At 51.9% G+C, this 21,214-nt stretch overlaps 4 protein-coding genes across 4 annotated transcripts; 1 reads left to right on the top strand and 3 right to left on the bottom strand.

Moving 5' to 3' along the window:
• Nucleotides 1-457: 457 nt before the first annotated feature.
• On the bottom strand, nt 458-12,078 carry PtrM4_131800 (TEL1, Phosphatidylinositol kinase and protein kinase PI-3 kinase family; the record flags this gene model as incomplete). Its single annotated transcript, XM_066109048.1, has 5 exons — nt 458-1,147; nt 1,202-2,468; nt 2,505-11,734; nt 11,784-11,941; nt 12,024-12,078. 5 exons carry the CDS (start codon nt 12,076-12,078, stop codon nt 458-460), a joined length of 11,400 nt encoding a protein of 3,799 aa, XP_065961040.1.
• A 1,126-nt stretch (nt 12,079-13,204) lies between these two features.
• Nucleotides 13,205-14,016, bottom strand: PtrM4_131790 (cytochrome c oxidase subunit VI; the record flags this gene model as incomplete). Its single annotated transcript, XM_001941191.2, has 4 exons — nt 13,205-13,323; nt 13,458-13,575; nt 13,679-13,724; nt 13,853-14,016. 4 exons carry the CDS (start codon nt 14,014-14,016, stop codon nt 13,205-13,207), a joined length of 447 nt encoding a protein of 148 aa, XP_001941226.1.
• Nucleotides 14,017-14,469: 453 nt separating this feature from the next.
• PtrM4_131780 (transcription factor tfiiic complex a box associated subunit sfc1) lies at nt 14,470-16,544 on the bottom strand (the record flags this gene model as incomplete). The annotated part of the gene is made up of 6 exons (XM_066109047.1): nt 14,470-14,601; nt 14,692-15,673; nt 15,720-15,828; nt 15,876-15,953; nt 16,002-16,344; nt 16,395-16,544. The coding sequence occupies 6 exons, from the start codon at nt 16,542-16,544 to the stop codon at nt 14,470-14,472; spliced, it is 1,794 nt and encodes a 597-aa protein (XP_065961039.1).
• A 920-nt stretch (nt 16,545-17,464) lies between these two features.
• PtrM4_131770 (serine-threonine protein phosphatase 2A) lies at nt 17,465-20,091 on the top strand (the record flags this gene model as incomplete). Its single annotated transcript, XM_066109046.1, has 7 exons — nt 17,465-17,488; nt 17,569-17,955; nt 18,020-18,628; nt 18,678-19,031; nt 19,077-19,375; nt 19,426-19,744; nt 19,909-20,091. The coding sequence occupies 7 exons, from the start codon at nt 17,465-17,467 to the stop codon at nt 20,089-20,091; spliced, it is 2,175 nt and encodes a 724-aa protein (XP_065961038.1).
• Nucleotides 20,092-21,214: the final 1,123 nt, after the last annotated feature.

The following is a 21,214-nucleotide window of genomic DNA, read 5'->3' as shown; positions in this document are numbered from 1 at the left end:
GAGAGGAAAGGAGCGGGCGGCAAAGAGATGGTGAGGGAGGCAGGCCGTCGCTGGCTGTTTTAGGTAGATTACATCTAGCCACCACGCGTGCAAGGGACGAACCAACGGTCTGGAGAAAATCTCTGATATCTACGTTTGATTTTTGGAGCTGATCTGGTAGGCAGGTAAGGCAGACTGCCACACCATCCATCCGCATCGCACCAAATCACCTAATAACGCCCTTTTGTACAAACCAACTAGAAAAATACTACTTCCGAAACCCCCCATACTAAACTCCAAACGCAGAAAAATATGCTGTAAACGACTCCCCCCTCGAAAGCCAAACAGAAAGTCCGACTAGAAAAAAAATCCAATCCAAGAAAGCCCTAATAACTCCGATCTGATCATTGAGAAAAACCCCTTTTTCTTTTTTTCCTTCAGGCAAACACCCTACGCCAAACCCAGAACAACGAAAGGCTCACAAGTAGCCCATCCAGAGAGGATCACACTGCGCCAGCTTCGCCGGATGCACAGCCACTGCCACGAGATCAACGACCGTCTGATTCGCAGGGAGGTTAGCTCCAGTGGGCAAACTACCAATAGCGCTAGCGCGCTTAACCACCAAGTCGCTATTCTGCTGGACGCTCTCGCGGAGGACATCAGGCGTAAGCTGACTAGCCTTGTGCTGACTAGTGAACCAATGATTCATCTCATCGCGCATGAAGATACTAAGTTGCATTTCGAGCTCGCCCTCGGGTTCAATTAGACAACGAGCGACGGTCATGACACCGGGCGCAAAGATACCCTCGAGGTTCAGGGGTCCCATGATGGTTTGCAGGTTGGGGGTCAGGCGGAAGGGAACAGGCTCCGAGTTATGGAGTTGGGGTTTTCCGACCGCCATGCTAGGGATCAGTTCGGAGCCCCAGATGCGACCGCTCGAACGCGAGACGGTCATCTTTTGTGGGTAGCGCGTGTTCATGTGCATGACGTAGGTCATGAAGGTGAGGGCGGCGAGTTGGTAACTGAATGTGCGGCGGAAGAGCCAAAAGTCGTCGAAGGCGGGGAAGGTGGCGCGGAAGTAGTCTTGGACGACTGTTGGAGGCACGTATTTCTCTTGCACGGCGGCGAAGGTCTCGAGTTTGATGCTGTTCGCGTGCTCGGTGCTCTTCTGTAGGCTTGGGTTAGTGGCTGGTGATATGCAAAAACTGGGGATTGAACTTACAGGCTGCAGCGCTCGTAATTTCTCGATGGTGAAGAGTACAGGTTCATCCTTGTTGATGCCGTTCTTACGGCAGTAGTCCTCGTAGATACCTTGCATGTTGATGTACGACGAATCATCTTGTACCATGCGCACACTAGGCGTGATGGGAACGATGAGTGGAAGATGGAACTGCAAATTCCTCCTCCGGCTCTCCTTGCGCTTGGCGAGAATACCGTTAAAGATTCTGAACAGTTGCAAGATGCGCTCTTCACGTCTCGAGCTTCGAGCAGCGGGAAACTGGATAGCGAAAGGGTGGATGCTTCCGTCATGACCACGGATCTTGAGACGACGGTGACAAATGCCGACACCGCGCACCAGCTCAACGTCGGGAAGGAAGCGCTCAATGCGCACAAAGTCCGAGTTCTTGTCGCGATGTTGTAGATACTGGCCGGGCACTTCGACGTCATCAAACTTGAGGAAACGGAACTCGCTGAGTTGGTGCGTGTACTGCTCAAGCGGAACACTGAGCTTCCTACGATCAAGCCTCTCCTCAAACCGATTTCGCCATACGCGCAACTTCTGGATGTACTCGTACATGGTCGGCTTGTGGGTAACAAAGTCCTTTTCGAATGCTTTGCGGATATGCGGAGGCAGGACAGACTCAGCGAAACGTGTGATATTCGCTTCGGTGGATGCTGGCAGCTTGATCTCGCGGGCATACAGGTTAGGTTGACGGCCCACATAAGACAGACCATCATTGAGTAAGGCCACGATAAGCCTATAAGCATCTTCGTCTGGAGGGCACTTGAAGTTCTTCTGGATTTGGTCGAGCATTGTCTCCATGGATAGAGCCAGGAGAGGGAATGCCGTCTTGAGAATGGCGCTGATCTCCTCCACATGATCCCAGGGCTTCTTGGGCGCTGGCGGATCGGCGGGAGCAGGTGCGCCGTTAGGGGCAGGGCTTCCTTGCGGTGCACCCTCTGCCTTGACGGCACCATTGACATTCGCAGCAGCTTTGTTGTCAGCTCCCGCGGTTGTTGGTCGACTTCCAGCGCTTGAGTTAGGCCGAACCTCTGGTGAACCCTGCTTTGTTGCCGGTGAGCCTTGGGCCGGTTGTTGTTGTTTCGCCTTTGCCGCCTTCTCCTTGGCCTCCTTCTGTTCATGTGTCTTCTTGAGCACAGCCATGTCCTCGCGCGTCGTCCGGAGATGGCAGTACAGTGCCTGTGGGTAGGTCTTCGCAAGCTTGCCGAGGATGGATCGCGCGATAGGCGCTTCCTGTCGCGAGAGACTGTTAAGCAACTGCGGGATGTAAGTAATCCAATACCATGCCGGCGTATCCCCCTTGAACTCCTCAAACTTCTCTGCCAACTTTCGCTCAGGGTTGTCCAAGCTGAGCAGCCATAATACACGTCCAAGCAGCTTCCTTGACTTGGCATTCTTGAACTGGCTAGCAGCTTCCAAGTAGCAGCTGAGCGCCGCTTCAGCCCTTTCCAGGTTGTGTGGCTCCTCTTTGAACAACATGTCGTTGTAACGTCCCCACTCTGCCCACGCCTTGGGCAACTTGATATCAAAGTACAATGCCGTTCCAAAGGCCTCGCCAGCCTCATTCTTTTGTCCCAGTTTCGCCAAGAACATGCCCTTGAGAGTATAGAACTCTGCCTTTTGACCCGGTCCGAAGTAGTTGAGGTTGGTGTTGTTGATGACATCTAGGCCGCTGTTGAGATCAGCCTTGATCTGGTAGTGGCATTTGGCCTGTTCGCGCAACTTCAGGAACGCTTCTTGAATCTCAATGTTAGGGAGAGTGTAGATACGCCCAAGCTGATTGATGCACACATCCGGAAGGTTATGTTTGCGTGCTACGTGTGCAAAACGATTAATGATCCATGCAGTCTCGTGGTAACCTCGGTATGCGAACGAGTTGCCACTGGCATTGTTCTGGTTCGGTGGCAACAGATTAAGATAGACGCCGTTGATCAGTTGGAAGATGTGTTGACGCCAAGTGACGAGATCTTGCCATGCGTTGATGTCATCCCAGAAGTTCGGTAGTCGGTCCCGCCAAGTGCTGAGAAGCAGTTTAAGCTCTTGAGATTTGACGTCAAGGTTGCCCGAGTTGGTCTGAGCAAGACTTTGGCAGATGACACTGGCGTCATGCAACTCGACTAGCTGCTGGAAGTGCTGCAAAAGTGGGATGTGTGCCTGCGTGATGCGTCGCGGTAGCTGGTGCCACTTGCGAATCGACAACTGGATAGATTCATCACATAAGCGATGAAATTCCGGTTGCAACTCTTGCTTGTTGTGTAGTTTGAGGAGTGACATGAATGTCTGGAAAAAGACTCGTCGCGGCGTCGGTGCGTCGCTAACAGCTTTGATCGTCGCTTCGAGCTGCTCGCGGGTTTCAGTGTTCTGCCAGGCATCAAAGACCCGCCACGTAGACTCCAAATAGAGATCGTTGAAGTTTTCGTGCTTGGCGAAGTCGCTCAGTATCTCCCACTGCTGCAGCTTTTGCGCGCAGATGACCCAGTGATCCTCCCACAGCATATACTCTCCAGTACTAAAGGGGAGTACAGACGTGCGGGCCTTGATTTGCGCAGCCTCATACATCTGCTGGGCCTTGTCCCAGATACCACATTGCTCATATGATAACGCGGCATTGCTCTCGATGAACTGACAGCGTCGACGCCATGTCCCATAGAAAAGATCGTCTTCCTGCAATCCATTGTAAATCTCCAGCAGTGCATCCAGGTTGCTCTCACGGAGCTTCTCCACATCGACAACTGGTGAAATGGCCGAGTCTTCCATATACACAGCAGCAGTGTACCAGGCATTGTACGTCTGTGCCAAGTACTTCATAATGTGAGGCGGGAACTTGACACGTGGGCGAGAATGGACAATGGCATCAAGCATGGTCGCGACGCAGTTCGGACGCTTGTCGAGTTGGCGAGAGTGGTAGTCCTTGGTGAGCAATGCTGCCATGCCCTTCTCAAGATCGCTTTGATCATCCTTGGTGAGGGCGGTCCAGGCCAAGGGGAAGAAAGCAACCCATATGTCGTGCGCGAGGTTGCTATCGGTGTGTTGTAGATGTCCAAGCGGTTCGAAGATGTCCTTGATCTTGACATCAGCTAGCTGGTTGCAGAAGCGTCGATGCCCGTTGATGAACTTCTCCAACTCATCATCAACCATGACATCAGGAATCCTAGAATCCCTGCTGAAAGAGCCGAACAAGGTTGTAGGCTGGATGAGACGGAAGTCCTCGGCATGGAGCTGCGCTGGCGTGTTCATCTCAACGGAGCCAAACATCAGGTGAATGACCTGGCTCAGCCAATAGCTGTCGGAGAGTGTGTCCCAATTCTGGGAGGCCAGAACGTAGCTCAGGCGACTAGCCGCCGTACGGCTCAAGCTCTTGTCAAAAATGGCCATGTAGCGATTCCTCATCTCCACATCCTGAGCCCGCGTACCAATCAAGAAAGCATGCTCCATGCGTACTGTGAGCTCGCTTCTAGTGATCTTCGGGTCCTCATAGATGCGAATGACGAGGTCCAAGAAACGGGTCAACAGCGAGGTGTCGGCACGATGTTCGAAAAGCAGCATCTTGCTAAGAACCGCTGTCTTTTCCTTGAGGGTCGGCACAGGCTCGGTGGAGTGGAAGATCCATTCCTCCACGAGATCTAGGACCTTCATACACACAGAGTTGGTCTGCGATCGCTCAACAAGAGAGGCAAGAACGCTGAGGTATGGCCGTCGATTTTCGCCAAGCTCGTTCATCCTAGCAGCGAGAATGTCGACAGTCTTGAGTACCAAGTCAACTTGGATCTCAATTTCGCGAGGATCGCTAGGTGGGTTTGCTCCCTCTGGCCGCATGTTGGGTGGTACGGGCTGGCCCGGAACACCGTTGATGGGAAGATGATCTTTCGCTATCTTGCCCTGGAAAGCCTTCATGACCTGCGGGATATGTTGATCAATCTCCTCGGGTCGCTTTTGGCACAGTGTCCACAAGATGTTAATGGCGCTCACGTACGAGCTGCTGCCGAGTGCCTCCGTGGCGATAGTGCCGAGGAAGCTGACAAACTCAGTAGATGGCGATTCTTCAATGTTGCCTTCGTCGTCGGTAACAGGCTCCGGCATGACCTCCAGTAGACGCTTGAGAATGGGCTTAAGCTTCATAGCACCATCTTCTGACTGATCAGTCGCATGGAGACTGGCCTGCACATCCGGGTTCTCGGACCGGATTGGCTTTTCCAGGATCTTTTGGAACTGGGGAATACGCTGCAGTACCCAATCGTCTGGTTTGACGTTAACGATGACCTTGACAATTTGGAGAGTGTTGATCATGCGGGTGCTGAAAGCCTCGACCTTGTCGTCCGGCTTCATCTCCGTCAAGAGAATCTCCTCAATCTTCTTCGTAAGCATGAGATCAAGATCCAAGTCATTCCAAAGTCGTGGCGAAAGCAGATCATGCAGGAGCTGCACGGCCTTCCTACAGATCTCAGCAGGCTGCGGTGCGTTGCTAGCTAGTGCGGTGGCATCCTTGGGCTTTGGTGAGGCAACCGGATAGCGCTCAGGCAGGTACGCAATGAACTGGATGAGGTACTTAACCAACATCATCCGGATACCAGCTACTGCAACAAAGCCGCCCCTTGGAGCCACCACTGATCCGTCCGCGCGTCTCTTGACAGCTTGAGGAGAATCTGACGGACGGTCAGTTGAACCAGCGCTTTCACTTGCCGTGCGCTCCTCCCAAGTCCTAATCAGACTTATCAAGTTCAAAGCAAGCTTCTTCGCATCGGCCGACGGGTTGGGAGGTGTCGCAATCTTAGATAGCGCTGTAATGATGATGGGGGAAAGATGCTCTCTGCCTTCATAGAAAAGGTCGGGATGTCGAACCACAAATTGGAAGATGCTCATCAATTGTTGCAGATTAGAACTCTCTTCAGAGAGAATCTTACGCGGGTACTGGATCCAGCGAGGCATCTTGGAGTCGGCGCCAGGCACAGGTGGCATTCGCTTCTTCAGGACTGGGGCCATGAGTTCAAGAGCTTGCATCACCAACGAACGACCTTCGTTCTGGTGCGCTTTGAGGAGAGCCTGGTAGACTTGGACGGCAATCTTGACGGGCGTATCGAAGGCGGCGATGAAGAAGGCAATGAGTACGTATGCTGCGTACTTGTTGATGATGTCTTCGAGCTTGATGTAGTTCCAAGCAAACTTGATGACATCCTTGCGTGCTTCCTGGATCATGCCGGGGTAATGCTTGAGGAGGAGTGTAGTGAGTTGAAGAAGCTCCATCCGCGAGTGGTCAACACCAAGTTGAGCGGTATCCTCCGAAAGTTCCAGGGTCGACTGGGGCTTCCAAAGCCGGCTATGGATAGCCTCAGTCATGGCCTTATCCATGAATTTGGTACCCTTGGACTTCTGATCAAACAAGCTATCCCAGTTGCGCTTCACATCCATGGCGAAGATGGGGTTGACAATGTACCGGAATATGAACGTCTTGGTCTTCTGCGAAGAATTGCGAGACGTGTACAAGTCAATGCACTTGTTCACGATCGTCTTCCAGTATTCCACAGACTCACTCGATATGATCTCATCGTATATGAAGTCGAACAATCGTGGTGAAGCCTTCATCTCTTCAGATGTGACAGCATCAACAACTTCGAAGAAGAAGTCTAAGCTGCTCGGCTCGTGCTTGAGATACGTCGTGAAGATGATCATGATCTGATCACCAGCCTGCTCGGTCGCCAGGCGCAGCTCCGCTTCAAGGCTGTTGACCCTGAGTTTCTTCTCCAAAGAACGTGCCACATCAAAGAGACCCTTTCGCAACGAATCATTAGATACAAGCCATTTGCTCGTCTCCTCAGACTGACTCAATGCATACGCGATGTGGATGCCGTTGAGCTGCGCTTGGCACTTCTCCTTGTCGGTACCCTCAGGGTTGATGGCGCTCAAAAAGCCAGGGACGTCTTCCATTACCTGCTTGCGAAGTACCTCGCTGGCAGGGTTCTCGAGTAGCTGGGCGAAGAAGCGTCCTTGTGTTTGGTCCTTCAGGTTGGGCGCGAAGTACTCCCAGGCTTCCTTGGGATACATGCAGAGGTACTTGATCAGCGGTTCTCTGAATGGGCTGTAGTGCGTTCTCCTTAGTGCAGTCTCCAGCTCAATAACCTTTTCGATGATCTGCTTGAGGAAGGTGGCTGCTGCTGCAGGCAACAGGTGGAAGATGTTGAAAATGCCTGTCACGATCTTCATCTTGGGGTTCTGCTCGATCATGGTGAACGAGATCTTCTGGAGACTGTTCTGGTCCGCGATGCTCTTGAGATGGTCAAGTAAGCGAGTTCCGATCTCTACCTTGAAGTAATTCGTAAGTAGCTTCAATAAGCGCGCAAGACCATCAAGGTTTTCCACGGAGAGCTTCCGTGGGTCCTGAAGGTTGACCAGAATAGGCCGAAGACCGCTTTGCAAAACATCTTTGGGCAACTTGTTTGTCGCGGAGATGACACCTGACAATCCAATGTTGGCTGCTTCGATAACTTCCGGCGACTTTGAGTAAAGGCATTTGAAGAAGACGGCGATAATGCGGAGGAAAGTCTGGTTTGGCGGTGTAGTACTGAACTCGGGAAAGCTCTGGGCAGTGGACAGAAGACGGATACATGCTACTCGTAGACTGACGATGTGGTCCGCGTTTCGCTGTTCTGTAGGCTTACTTGCCAGATGCTCGTCCTCAGCATCCGCCAACGCAAGAGACTCCATCAACAGCCTAGTCAGCTGCTCGTTGAACTCGAGAATGCCATTCTTGAGTTTTAGACAGAAAGTAATGGCGTCAATGTAAGCGATCTGGATGCTGAAGGGTAGCGCTCGTAGTGGCTTCGTCCAGATTGGCAGAATAAGCCTATCTTTCACGGGTGTGATAAGGTCGCTGACACTCAGCTCCGTGACTTCTGACAATACTTGAAAAGCCTTTTGGGTCGCTTCTCGTACACTCTTGTTCATGTGCGAGAGATCACCCACAAGCTGCTGGCAGAGCTTCAGCGTAAAGTTGTTGCCCTTGTCAAAGCCCCTGTCAAAATCTTCTTTCGCCGTTTTCTTGTGACAGCGACGAATAAGATCCTGAATGAGTCCCTCGGCCTGTATGCGCGTCTTTGAGTCGAGATCGATAGGCATGTCCTTCATAACGAAGTTGAGAGCTCGGACGAGTTCAAAGTGGCGGGGGATTAACCACGACAGAGGAAGACCCAATTGCTTAATCATGATCTCGATACCACGCGTACCTCCAGACTTCATGAACCAATCATCGGCGTGGCAGTTGTGGCAAAAGGTGCTGGAAAGCTCGTTGAAAAACTGGAACTTGTCGAGTGAACTGTCGTTTCCGAAGATTGCTTTTGTAGCGTCTCGCATAGTCAGGATGGCTTGCTCAGCAGCATCGCGTACGGCACCGTGCTCTGAAGCCAAAGACTCTCCGATAGCTTCGGAAATGACGTCGCTCTCGATTACGACAGGGCCTTCACCGGAATGGACGTCAAACGGCTTGGTCTTATGCTTCACCGTGGCGAACTGCGTCCCGAGTTCTAGCAGGGTAAAATGTTTTGCTAGATTGCTCACCAGAGCCTCAGCATCTACCTTGAGCTCAGGTATGGAGACAGCAAAGATGCACGCCTTTATCAGCTTCTTGAGGTTGTCCTGTTCCACGCTCTTTTTGGTAATTGACTTTTCGCGTTCAGAGGCTGTGAGTATGTCGTATCCAGCATCAATCTTCTTCGTACATAGATCATTTGCCTGTAGTCGCACGAGCTGAGCAAAATCCTCCGGCAAGCTGTCGAAGCCGACCAGCAGCTTCGTGTGCGCTGTGATGAGACGAAGAGCCTGTTGCTTGTGGAAAGTATCCGACTTTTTCGCTGCCGGTGTCTTTGGGATTTCGTGGAGTTTGGCGATGGCAGTATCAATGCCTATCGCTGCAGGGAAGGCGCGGTCCTTGGTAGATCCAATCAATCGAATATCGATGGATGATTGGTCGTCAGAGTATGGCTTGAAATTCAGCTCAGGTGGACCTGTAATGAACTTCCGGTTGCGGCCGCCAAGCTTGCCCAATATGCGCATTGTGGTATGAGCATGGAAATGGCTGTATGGGTTTGGTTTGAGATGTTCCCACAACGCAGCCATCAGCTCATCGATGACAGGTGCCATTATCGGGTCCAGATAGTCCGCGGTGAGGTTATCAACGCAGAGCTCAAGGGTACGAAGGCCTTGACCAACGAGATCAGACCCGGCTCGTAAGGCTACGACCAACGGCCTCATCAGATAGCTGAGATGTGGCAGAAGATTGCTAAGTCGTGCTGGTACTGTGAGAGAGAGTTCGACGAACAAATCTCGTTCCGCAGGCTTGCGTGCCGTCAGCAGGAGATTGTTCAGAACGTCTAGCAACATTTCCAGGAGTGGAAGAATCTCCTTGTACAAGTGCTCGAAGCGACCGCCACCTATGCTGCGAAACAGTGATCTAAGCAGTAGGAAATAGTTCATCGGCTCCTCTGCTGTCGTTGATAGCTGTATTGACTTGGTGATGATCGTTTTGACGTGTGGTAAGAGGACCTGCTCATTCTGCGCCGAGAAGAGCGTAACAGCCATGAATGAGAGCTTGAAAAGTCGAAGCAGGATTGAAGACTTCTTCACATCTGCTGTGCCCACCTCCTCGATTCGATCCATTAGGAACTGGAGCAACATGCCGGAAAAGCTGGGCGACGTGGCCTCGGAAGCGAGAAGAAACTGTGGAACGTGGAGTAACGCCGGGTGATCGAACATCATATCGTACAAATGGGGTATCTCGGATGAAAACACTTCGTGGAACGTAGCCGGGTCAATGTGATGGAAAACAGTCGCAAACGTCTCCAGTAAATCCTTCTCCTCCTTGCCGCTTGACATCATGTGCTGGTTACCCATGAAGTCTCCTGGTGACAAGCCTTGGGTTTCCGGGGTCTTGTCTGTGCCGTAATAGCGAAACACTCTGGCACCTTCGCGGAAGAGCTTGATAAGAACTTCGACCTCTTCTGCATTGTAGCCAAATGACACCTCGTGCCAGTTCGCAGATGCGTTGGTAGGGTCGATCTCTTCTTTAATCTTGGCCGGATTACATGCACGTAGCTGGTAGAAAAGATTCTTGAGTCCGTGGAGCAGGTTCTTGAACAAGAACTTGTTGTCTGCAATCGGGTCAGAGCTCCGATCTCTTGGATTCGATGTTTTTATGGGTGTTGCGTTGAAAATATCAATCTCGTCCCAGTCCGGAGGGTTGTCTTGGACGGCCATGTGGTTCTCGTCTACTGCATCGATAGATGGCTGACTATATTGCGCCGAGAGTTTCACAGCGTTGCGATATTGGCGGTTCATCGCGGAGAACTTGTCGCCAATGGCGTTCAGAATCATGATCAAGAAATATCGAGCATCTTCCTTGGGCTCTAGCTTCGCGATACACTCAGCCATATTTAGCAATAGCTTTGCGCTCATGGTCTGAAAGCTAGTCCCAGGAAACGAGTCGTGCAGATTCTTCGTATACACCTCCACCGTTCGCCGGATTTGCTCTTTCGATAGCGAGTCTCGTAGGTGGTGAATCAGGTCAGCAAGCATGCTATATGCAAGCGGTCGCATCGTCTCGTACACAGTGAGGCCGTCGCCAATCAGTGTCCTCTCGTCCAGTAGTTCATCGATCTTGCTCAGGAACATTTTCCGGAAATTGAAATTGATGATGTGTCTTATCGCCACCAACAGTTCTTTCCGTGCGCCGGATTTCTCTCGGGGGCAGTCCTTGAGGAGTCGAACGACGATGTCTGGTAAAGTTGGGAGGAAGTCATTCAGCTGACTAGAGTAAACCCTTAGTAAATAAGCCAGAAAGCTCATAGTTTTGACTTGAGCTGTGATGAAGTCGCCAAACGCTGCACGATTGCGTATCTCCTTGCTGACTCCAGTGAAGATCTTGCCCTGAGCCTTTGCCTCCTCGTGTGCCTTCTCTTGTGGTTTTGCTTGGAGCAAGAGTACGTTCTTAATCAGCGGAACGAAAAGTTTCACGTTCTTGTTCACGCAATTCCTATATGCCTGGAACAGTGATACCACGATAATGGGACATTCTGCAAGGACTTTGAACGATTGCATTCCCTTCAAGAGCATGCGTGTCTGCTGGTGTTCTGACCCAATGTCGCTTGATGAGCCGGATGTGAGAGCGGTTGCTGGCGAGCTCGGGCGTGGCGACTGGGAGAATTGGTGGTTATTCGGGGTCGAGGGAACGCCCTGCGAGGCTGTGGCAGGTGTGTTGCTATCGAAGGTGTCGTGTACGGCCTGTTCCATGGTCTCGAACATCTCCTGAATGAGATCCAAAAAGGGTTGCACCCGATCCGCCAGCGCCTTTGTCTGATGGCGCTGGAAGTCCATGATGGTCTTCATGCATAGCACCGCATTGTCCTCGTTCTCCAGCTTCACTAAACTCATGAGCTTGTCCACGATCTTGGCGGCATGCGGTTCGATGGCTTCAGTCGGGTTCATCGGGAGGCGGTGCAGGATTTCGAGAACGCAGTTCCGTATTCGCTGTTTCTGAGTCAGAATGCTATATAGGTGTCGCAAACAATCTTCTCACCTGTTCCGGCGACGTGGATATGAAGACAGGGTTACCATCTAATATCCTCAGGAAAACGGGGACGAGGTGGTTCAAGAATGCGCCGTACTGCTGCCCTTGACAGTAGCTCTCGATGTTGTCCCTTATTTCTATCGCTTGGGTGCCCTTTGCCCTGAGATCTGCTCCAGTCAGCCTATATTTCCACCGTACAGTATGCGCGACTATGCGCCATCAACCGTCGTGTGCATGGCGTGTTCGTACCAGAGTTTGGGTCATCCAGCTTGGAGGCCATAGCCTCGAAGTTGTGAGTCGCCATGGCGATATATGGAGCAGCTGCAAGCAGCTTCTCGGCCTCTTCAAAGCCCTCGTAGGCTGCGACGTAAAGTGGCGCGGCTATCCAGTGCGTCGCGCGACCGATGTGTGAGAAGGCAGGCGCATTGGCTTCGGAGACAGGCTGGTGGTGAAGTGTACCGTCGGCAAGTCGCTGCAGGATGGAATATTAAAATGTGAAAAGGAGTGTGTAGGCTTTTAGGCCTGGGCTGTCATTACAATCGTTATGGTAAAGCGAGGAGTGGTGGTGGGGCCGAAGGCGCGTCCAGCAGGTGCTGGCTCGTAGAGGTTCGCGACTTGAGTGAGCTCTGCAACTAACGAACACTCGTACGGTAGATTGGGCGGGCATGCCATTTACCCTGTGCCGGCAAGTTCCGTCGCCTGCTGAGGACTGATTGGTTGACTCCTGCCTCCGTGCTTGTCTTGGCGCGTCGGTGTTTGCCAATCTCCGTCTCTGTGCATGATTGTTGGTGTGAGTCTACAGCGGACTTCATGGGAGTCATATCACACTTTCTACAAAGAATGCGGCTTAGAGTCTGAGAACACGATTCTGTCATATTCTGTGAAACCTATCGAATCCAGCTGTCCACCCCACTAATCAATAACTTGGCAATACTTGTGCCTCTCAGGGTAGTGAACATGTCAGTTCCAAGGTTGTTTATTTGGCATTGACTCCACCACAACCAAACTACTACTTCATATCCAGCGCAATACCTTTGGGTGCACCAGATGGAACATTTCCCCCAATTTGAAATTAGTTGAAACCGAAATGAAAACGACAACCCTAGCCTCTGATATGGCCGTCAACTGCACTCAATAGATAAATTAGTTCACCATCACATCCTACTGCAACATGGCAAGCAATCTGCGGACACGATTCAAACATTGTTTTACCTAAATTTGGAACCTGTCCTTACTCTATCACCCAATCGCTCACCCGCTCCACACAAAACATGTCGCAGAAAACATCACTTGGTCGTACAGGCCTCGTCTGCTTCCAGCCTTCCGTCTAGATAAAAAGTTGAAACGTTGACATTTACATTGGGGCGCCCCATGGTATTCCATATCAGCGTGGGAAATATAGGATAGCCAACTAGCCACCACGGACCACTCTACTTCTCATCAGGGTACAAAGCCTCCTTGAGCGGAATGCCGAGCTCCTCGCGTATCGGCTCGAGCTCCTGGAGGTACTCTGCGTATTGACCCTTGTTCTCAACCTTGAATTTGATACCTGTGACGTATGTTAGCGACCAACCCTTTTTTACGCATTGACCGTAGACACAGCATTTTCCCAAGTCCTACCATATATCTCGACTTTGCGAAAGACATTTGCATGCGTCTAGTGGGGTAGAGTGAGTCACGTACCCTCAAAGACCCGAACAGCCGAGGGGAAGTCGTTGACACGCCTGGCAGCACGGAGCGCGGCAGTGATGACGGCGGGTGAGGGGACAAGATCGTAGGCGAAGCAGTTGTTTAGGTTTCGCTACGAATGGTTAGCCATTGCACGTCTTCATAACAGCCCACCAGCTCGCCCAATCCATATCGGGTAATCCCGGTGCGGGCCACGGTGGGCACAACAAACATACCTGAAGCTCGAAGACGTCGTTAACCTTCTCAAACTCCTTCTCATATCTGCAATCAAGAAATAATTGTCAGTGCTGCAGCTCTTGGTATGCTCCATCGGGCTCAATGGCTGCCCGTCGTCCTTAGGTCCCTCCATCTCCACCCGACGCTAGAGCCCCTCTTTGGATTCCTCGTACCTGGCGGTAAATTCCTCAAATGTTTCTTCGGCATGCGCGTCGCTCTTGAGGGCAACCGACTGCGAGAAAGCGCGCGAAGCGTTCAGTGCAACGGGTGTTGCTCGGCAAACCGGGGCTCGCACGCCCACTCGGCTGACCTTGGACGCGGCGCGCACGAAGGACATGATGCGGTTCAATTAGCTGGCGGATGGCTATGGAAGGAGAGAGAAGGACTACTGGGCGTGCGTAGCCGGCGATGTGTGGTAGGTGGTGGTTGTGTCGGTGGGTCGATTTCCCGTGAGGTTATGAAAACGAAAGCTCAGGCGATCCGGGTTGCGCTCAAAGCCAAGCACGGAAAAGTGGGACCGCGCATGCTTCTGGGACTGATGCCATAGTCACTACACCACAGCATATATTTTGACATTGAATTGATCGTGTCAATTGTCTTTTTATGAGACTACATTCAATGTCTCAGTGTACTTGGAGTCTGTCTTTGACGGTTCTTGAAGAGAATCTCCATGTCGGACTACCTGCCTAATTCTTCACGAGTAGGTCATGCCGCAAAGATGATGACAATGCGGATTCGACGATAGCATGCATCTCCGACACCAAAGCCAAACGGGTATTACCTTGCATTTCTATACCCTGTAGTAGCCCCCGAATGGAACTGGGCCCTCTGATGCTGCTCGAAGAGACATCAGAGGGCTATCCTCGTCATCATCCTCGTCAACCTCATCGCTTCCATACATATCATTGTAATGTTCGTCGCCCTGTAACTCATCGTCGCCATCTTCTTCCTCGCCTTCTCGCTCGTCCTCGTCCTCGTCTTCTTGCTCTGGCTCGGTATCTGCGTTTAGTACATCTTCCGATACAGGTTCTTCTGTCATGTCTTCTGGAACGTCGACATCTTCCGCTTCCTGCTCCTCACCAACATCTCCCTCCCGTTCTTTAAGCGCTTCCATTTGCTCAAACGCGTATCGTGGGTTTTTGGCTGCACAGCGCACGTTGTGCATTACCTGGTGCTCCCTCCGCTTCTCATGATGGACTTGACGATTGTCGATCTCTGCTCTGTATGCAGCTGCCATTTCCTTGTCGTCCCATAACTCGGGCCATTCCATGATACGTTGGTATATGCTATCATCCGGCTTTTCACCCCCGACAATCGTGTTCATCTTGTCCTTCAAGATCACCGTCGCTTTAGCCCATGTTCCGGCATGGTACCATCCTTGAAAGGTTGGTGCGCAGGTCGTGCGTATGTCGTTTGTGGCCAGAATTTTTGCGATGAGAGGGTCTGTAATATCGCAGAATTGAAAGAGGTTACCAGTTTGGGAGACATTAACACCATCAAAGGTATGTTCAGTCTCTAGTTCTTCCGGAGACATTTTGGCTAGCTTTATGACATGCTGATCGAAGGCTATACGGTGCTTCGAGATGCCTGATTTGACATATGACTGGAACGATACCGTTTGGTATCTGCGGTATTCTGGATCCTTGCGGGGATCAACTCCCCAACGCACAAGAGCCTCCCGCCACGGTCCACTCTCGAAGAAGAATCCACAATATATAGCTGCCTGCCTGAGTTTGGTTCGCTTGTCCCATCCGAGCTTGTTGTACAGGAGCTGCCGGGTCACGATAGGCCTGTGGAGGAGTAGAGCTCTAATGTTTGCAATCAAGGCCTGCATATATGGCGTAAGATTACTTTCTGCAGGAAGGCCAAGTCGGGGTCCAGTCGGCACGTGCTCATCGGTGGGCTTGATGATGGTGTATGCGTTGTAGGCCAAGCTTCTTTGTATGTTGACCACACCTGTGTCAGTGTACTTGACGTTGGCGTTTTGTTGGAACCTGTCTTGGGTCAGAATATCTCAGGATATTGTAGTGGAGAGCTTACCGATAGTTGAATGCAATCGGCATCTGCAGAAACTCTGGTGATGGGCCAACGCTTTTGTTGAGGTCTGCACCAGCTTCTGTATTGACATCAAAGCTTTTCAACAGTTGGTCTAGGGCAGTGTCAGAAGACGATCGAATATAGCTGGACTGGTCTTACATCGATTGGGCAGGACATGATCGCGCAGAGCAACCATAGTATTGTTGTGGGAGGCATTATATTGCATATCAGGCATATCTAGACATTTTGTCAGCGAATAGATACATTCAACTTGGTATAGCTTACTTCGGAACCGATGCGCCTCGTCGACTACACCGGCAAGAGCGACCTTATATGTCGACGCATTGTCTTGGAGGATCCTGTAGATGGTTGATGCATCGACGTAGGGCTGACTGCCGCGACTTCCGACCTCGTCTTCGGTGAGGAAGGGACCTGACGACCCGCGCTTTCGTTTGCGGCCCGTTCGCTTGGGCACTGTTACTTTGAGAAGCAGGTTGTTGGTCCTCACTGGCGTCGACAGTAGACGCTTGGCAAAGGGGTCATCTGGTCGTAGGGACACGGATATGAGTTTTTTGAGTTCGTCATCACCCTCTGCGTTGGTCGTGGTTTCCAGTTTTGAGCGCAGACCCTGCCGCGTGTCAGTGAAAATATGGTCGACAGAAAATGTGTCTTTCTGACCTTGCTCAGTTTAACTGGCCCGCCTAGAGAGGTAATGCCCTTGTCTATGTTCTTGATGACTGCCGGGTGCTCGACTACGGATATGGCACGTGACGGAACGGGTAGCCACGGTGCATGCTGAGTTGCAGCAGCAGTGTTTTCACTGGTCATGTTGGTATGGTTTCACAGTGACTACCAAGATGGAGATTTTCAAGGTAGAGATTTTCAATGTCGACTGGTGTTGCACCCAGACAGTCCAAGACGCACGTATGACAGCTCGCTACCACCCCAATAGCTGCCAGGCTCGTGTTTTTGTGATCCCAGGGTTTTATATACCCCCTTCCGTATAGGTAAAGGAGAGTAGTCCGGATGGAGATGCAGACCCTGGTAGGGATGCGAGGGTCCGTCGCAGCCTCCTCTACAGCACTAGGGCCGGGTCACGGGTCTGCGTAAAAGCATACATGTAGCTAGGTAGACCAGGTCACAGTAATTGCGCGCTCTCGTATACGCTCTGGAACCGTTTATGCGCATCTAACCTCTTACTCCCCCCCTCTCTCTCACTGTCGCATGTCCGCTGTACTTATGATGTCGTGACGGGTGCGGCGGGGCTTGGGTCCAAACGCACGGCCTCGCTACGGGACGGCTAGCGCGAATCACTCGACGCTGTCTGTCTGGCAGCAGCCCTGAGTTGTCAGTTGACGACCTGATCGAACTCATCTGTCCAGCTCTCCAGCCTCCGCCGTTCCCTCAGTCAGAGCGCCAATACGTCACCACACGGTTGTTAGGGCGCCAGCTGCCGTCTGACCCCCCTTCTCGCGAGCTCCTCCCTCCACCGACTCCCTGTGCACCAGTTCTAGACGGCGACACTAGCCACTCCCCATTACCTTACGCGTCTCTCCTCCATGTCGATCTGAGCCCTACGCTCGCCCGTCCTCACTTTATCGTGTGTGCGCCTCTTCGCTCTTCTCCATTGGCGCTGCTGGCTTGCGATTTGTTCATAGACGCCCCCCGAGGCCAGGCTCGAATTCGGACGCCCGTCCCTACACCACCAGCGTAGCGCTTACCTTGGCCGTGGGCGCATGTCGACAGTCATGAAGGGCTTCAGGCAAAGGGTCGTAAGTCCCCGTCTCTTCTTGGACCCCTGCGGAACATGTACCTCTTACCCCTCTCTATGCGCGGAGACTAACATATCTAGTCCGAACAGCTCTCGCGGAGCAAGGACAAGGACAGCAAGTCATCTAAGAAGAAAGACTCGACCTCCGGGACGGCCTCGCCCTCACTCGGAGCATCCAACTCGCCCTCTGGCTCGGCTCAGGCCACGCCTTCCTCGTCGCAGACGCAGCTCACCGATGCGCGCAGCAAGAGCCAGTCGGCCGCCGATGGTGCTTCAGGCAACATTGGGTCGCTGCAGCACAACTCGCAGCCGTCATCGGGTTCTCTCGCAGGCGGCTCTCAGTCGTTTGCCGGCCAGGGTGTTCTGAGCCCTGGCAGTGTTGGCAACGCTGGCGCTTCAGGTCCAGGCACGCCTTCTAGGCTCGGGCAGCCACTGGCACCCAGCGTTGTCATCAGCCCAAGCGCTCCCGTAAGTACTCTTACGTTCGATCTCGCACACCACGTCGTGTTAGTAGACTAATTTGTTTCCACAGCACGTTCCCCCTCCTGGTGCCGCCGAAACGATGCCGAGTGACCTTGCGCCTCCCAAGGCGGGCCAGAAGTCGGGCATATTCGACCGTCTTCAAGCAACGCCCAAGGACGCTATCGAGGGCATTCGAACGCCGAAACGCCAGCATTCGTCGCGCTTCGACATCTCAGACCAGCGCCAGCGCGAGTTGGAGAAGCTGCCCGGTTTTCACGAAGTGCCCCCCAATAAACGCGAGGAGCTCTTCATGCAAAAGATTGACCAGTGCAACATCATCTTCGATTTCAACGATGCTAGTGGTGACATGAAGTCCAAGGAGATCAAGCGCCTGGCCCTGCACGAGCTGCTCGACTATGTCGCCAACAACCGCCAGGTCATCACCGAGAAGATGTACCCGCGTGTAGTCGAGATGTTCGCCAAGAACCTCTTCCGTCCCATTCCTCCCCCTATGAACCCCCAAGGCGAGGCCTTTGATCCCGAGGAAGACGAGCCCGTCTTGGAGGTAGCGTGGCCGCACATTCAGGTCGTCTACGAGTTCTTCCTTCGTTTCATTGAGAGTCAGGATTTCAACACAAACATTGCCAAGGCATACATAGACCACAGCTTCGTGCTCAACGTAGGCCACTAACATCTGTCGTCATGGCGCACTTCGCTAACACTCCCAGTTACTCGAGCTATTCGATTCTGAAGATCCCCGAGAACGCGATTTCCTCAAAACTACGCTGCATCGCATATATGGCAAATTCCTCAACCTTCGTTCGTACATTCGTCGTTCCATCAACAACGTCTTCTTTCAATTCATATACGAAACGGAGCGCTTCAACGGCATCGCTGAATTGCTCGAAATTCTTGGTTCCATCATCAACGGTTTCGCTCTGCCATTGAAGGAGGAGCACAAGCTCTTCCTCACTAGGGTGCTCATCCCGCTGCACAAAGTCAAGAGTCTGAGCATGTATCATCCACAGTTGGCGTACTGCATCGTCCAATTCTTGGAAAAAGATGCAGCGTTGACAGAAGAGGTAGGGACATACGCCAGATCCAATAGGCTAGGCTTACATGTTCAGGTTGTTTTGGGTCTTCTCCGATATTGGCCAAAAGTCAACAGCACCAAAGAGGTTATGTTCCTCAACGAAGTCGAAGACATATTCGAGGTTATGGACCCCGCCGAATTCGCCAAGGTGCAAGAGCCGCTCTTCAATCAATTAGCAAAGTCGGTCGCCAGCCCCCACTTCCAGGTCGCCGAGAGAGCGCTTTACTTCTGGAACAACGAATACTTCTGCAATCTTGTCAGCGATAATGTTGAAGTCATCCTGCCGATTATGTTTGCACCACTTTACGAAAACTCAAAGGGTCATTGGAACCGGTTAGTAACAGCAGTCTGTTGCTAGATTGACAGACTGACACGACGTGTAGCACAATTCATGGTATGGTTTACAACGCCATGAAGCTTTTCATGGAAGTGAACCCACAGCTCTTCGACGACTGTTCGCATGATTATGCGGAGTCGCAGAACAACGCAACGCAAAGGCAGCAAAGTCGACAAGATCGCTGGGATCGACTTACTAAGCTTGCCGAATCACGGTCAAATGGGACGGCGGATAAGTCCGCGATGCGCTTGGACGACTCGGATCCACTGAGTCAAGGACGATTGGAGAATCTCCATCTGCAAGACGAGACGGCACCGAGAGACAGGCGGCCGAAGGAATATGAGCGTCAAGGCAGCCAAACCTCGGTACGTTGATTCTTAAGTCCCTAGAACTCGGGATGAGCTTTCTCTGTGGCCGAATCGATGTACTCTTAATTCTATTCCTAGATTCCTAGGGTTTTTTCCTTGTTGTTCAAGACTTGCACTTCAATTCAGGTGGATCTGACGTCTTTGTGCTTGCGTCTTTGCAGCGCCGACACCACTCTTCGCAAGGGGAGCACCACGTGTCATCCAGTGCTCGTCGCACGGCTGGTCGACCGCGTAGCAACAGTCGCCCCAACTCTTCTTCTGGCCACGCCGTCTCGTCGCGAGCGCCCACTGGACGTGCTAGGGCGAATTCTGGGGGTACCATTACCAGGGTTGTTAGCTCGTAAAGCTTGTGGTGTAGCTCTTTTCTCGTCTTCTTGTTGTCTGGTCCACCTGTAGCGCTTTTGAGGATGGATTGTAGTTGCGATATTGTGTGGTTGGTTTACGCTGGCATCAAAGCGGTCGCGGAATTTTTTTCTGGCTCCAAAACAAGACGGACTTTTCACAAGTGGTGTTCAGGGTGATAATTCTTCTTGAGTCTTGTAAGGGTGTGGAGGATTATGGAATATGGTTTTTCTCCCGACTTATAGACACCGAATGTAAAGAAATTTTCAACTTGATGTAATGCTGCGTGTGAGGGAGAGGGGGATGCATATAAAGTTGCTGACGGCGGTAACTAGTCTTGGTGAGATGTAAAACAAAACAAACGTCAAGTAGAGTAAACTGCGAGGGTTGCATTGGATTGCTTATTTTGGCTGGTTAGTCTGGCCAAGGTTCCCTGCCATGATGGTATTGGACGGGAGTACGGTGTAGGCTGCTTGGAAGGGGCATCCTCGCAATCACAGAGTGAAAGCCGATGTTACCATCGTGGATTGATGATCATCGGAACATGGTGTGCAAGTATCGATGATGCAATACTCTACGTGCTCACTACAAGGTCTCTCAATCTTTTCTCGAGATACGCCATTGGCTATCACGGTAGTAATGCTCATAGCATGAAACGTTTCACCCAGTGTTTCCGAATGTGATGTTTGCTTAGCCGGCTCACTTGCTTGTTGTGAAGTTGTTGTTATTGTTTTGTTGTCACTCTTACCCCCTGAAGCGATTCAGCAGATGCTCGCTCGGCGTCCGGATAGCCAAGCCTTCCGAATGACTGCATCGCTTTTCCTTTATAGGAGTCTCCCACAGTCGAGTCAGGGCGGAGTAAGAATTTTTGGCCCGCCTAAACTATAACGATGTGCACATGTCATCGGTGCTGCGAGGGACACGTTTGGCATGCGTAGGTACCAACAATCACACTTGGGTTTTGAGGTCTGCATGGCGTGGTGCCCGGGAACCACCTGCTGGGTGCACTTGGCAAAAAAGGTAACCGACTACTAGCAACCTTAGTTCTAGGCAAAGGGGGAAAGACAACTATGCGATAATGTAGTCGCACGGCCAATAGCGAGACATGCATTCGCCTCGGGACGG

Source organism: Pyrenophora tritici-repentis, chromosome 7 (genome assembly GCF_003171515.1).
Source record: "Pyrenophora tritici-repentis strain M4 chromosome 7, whole genome shotgun sequence".
NCBI lineage: Eukaryota > Fungi > Ascomycota > Dothideomycetes > Pleosporales > Pleosporaceae > Pyrenophora > Pyrenophora tritici-repentis.
Note: the sequence above shows the minus strand (reverse complement) of the source record. Positions and strands in the feature narration are given on the sequence as shown.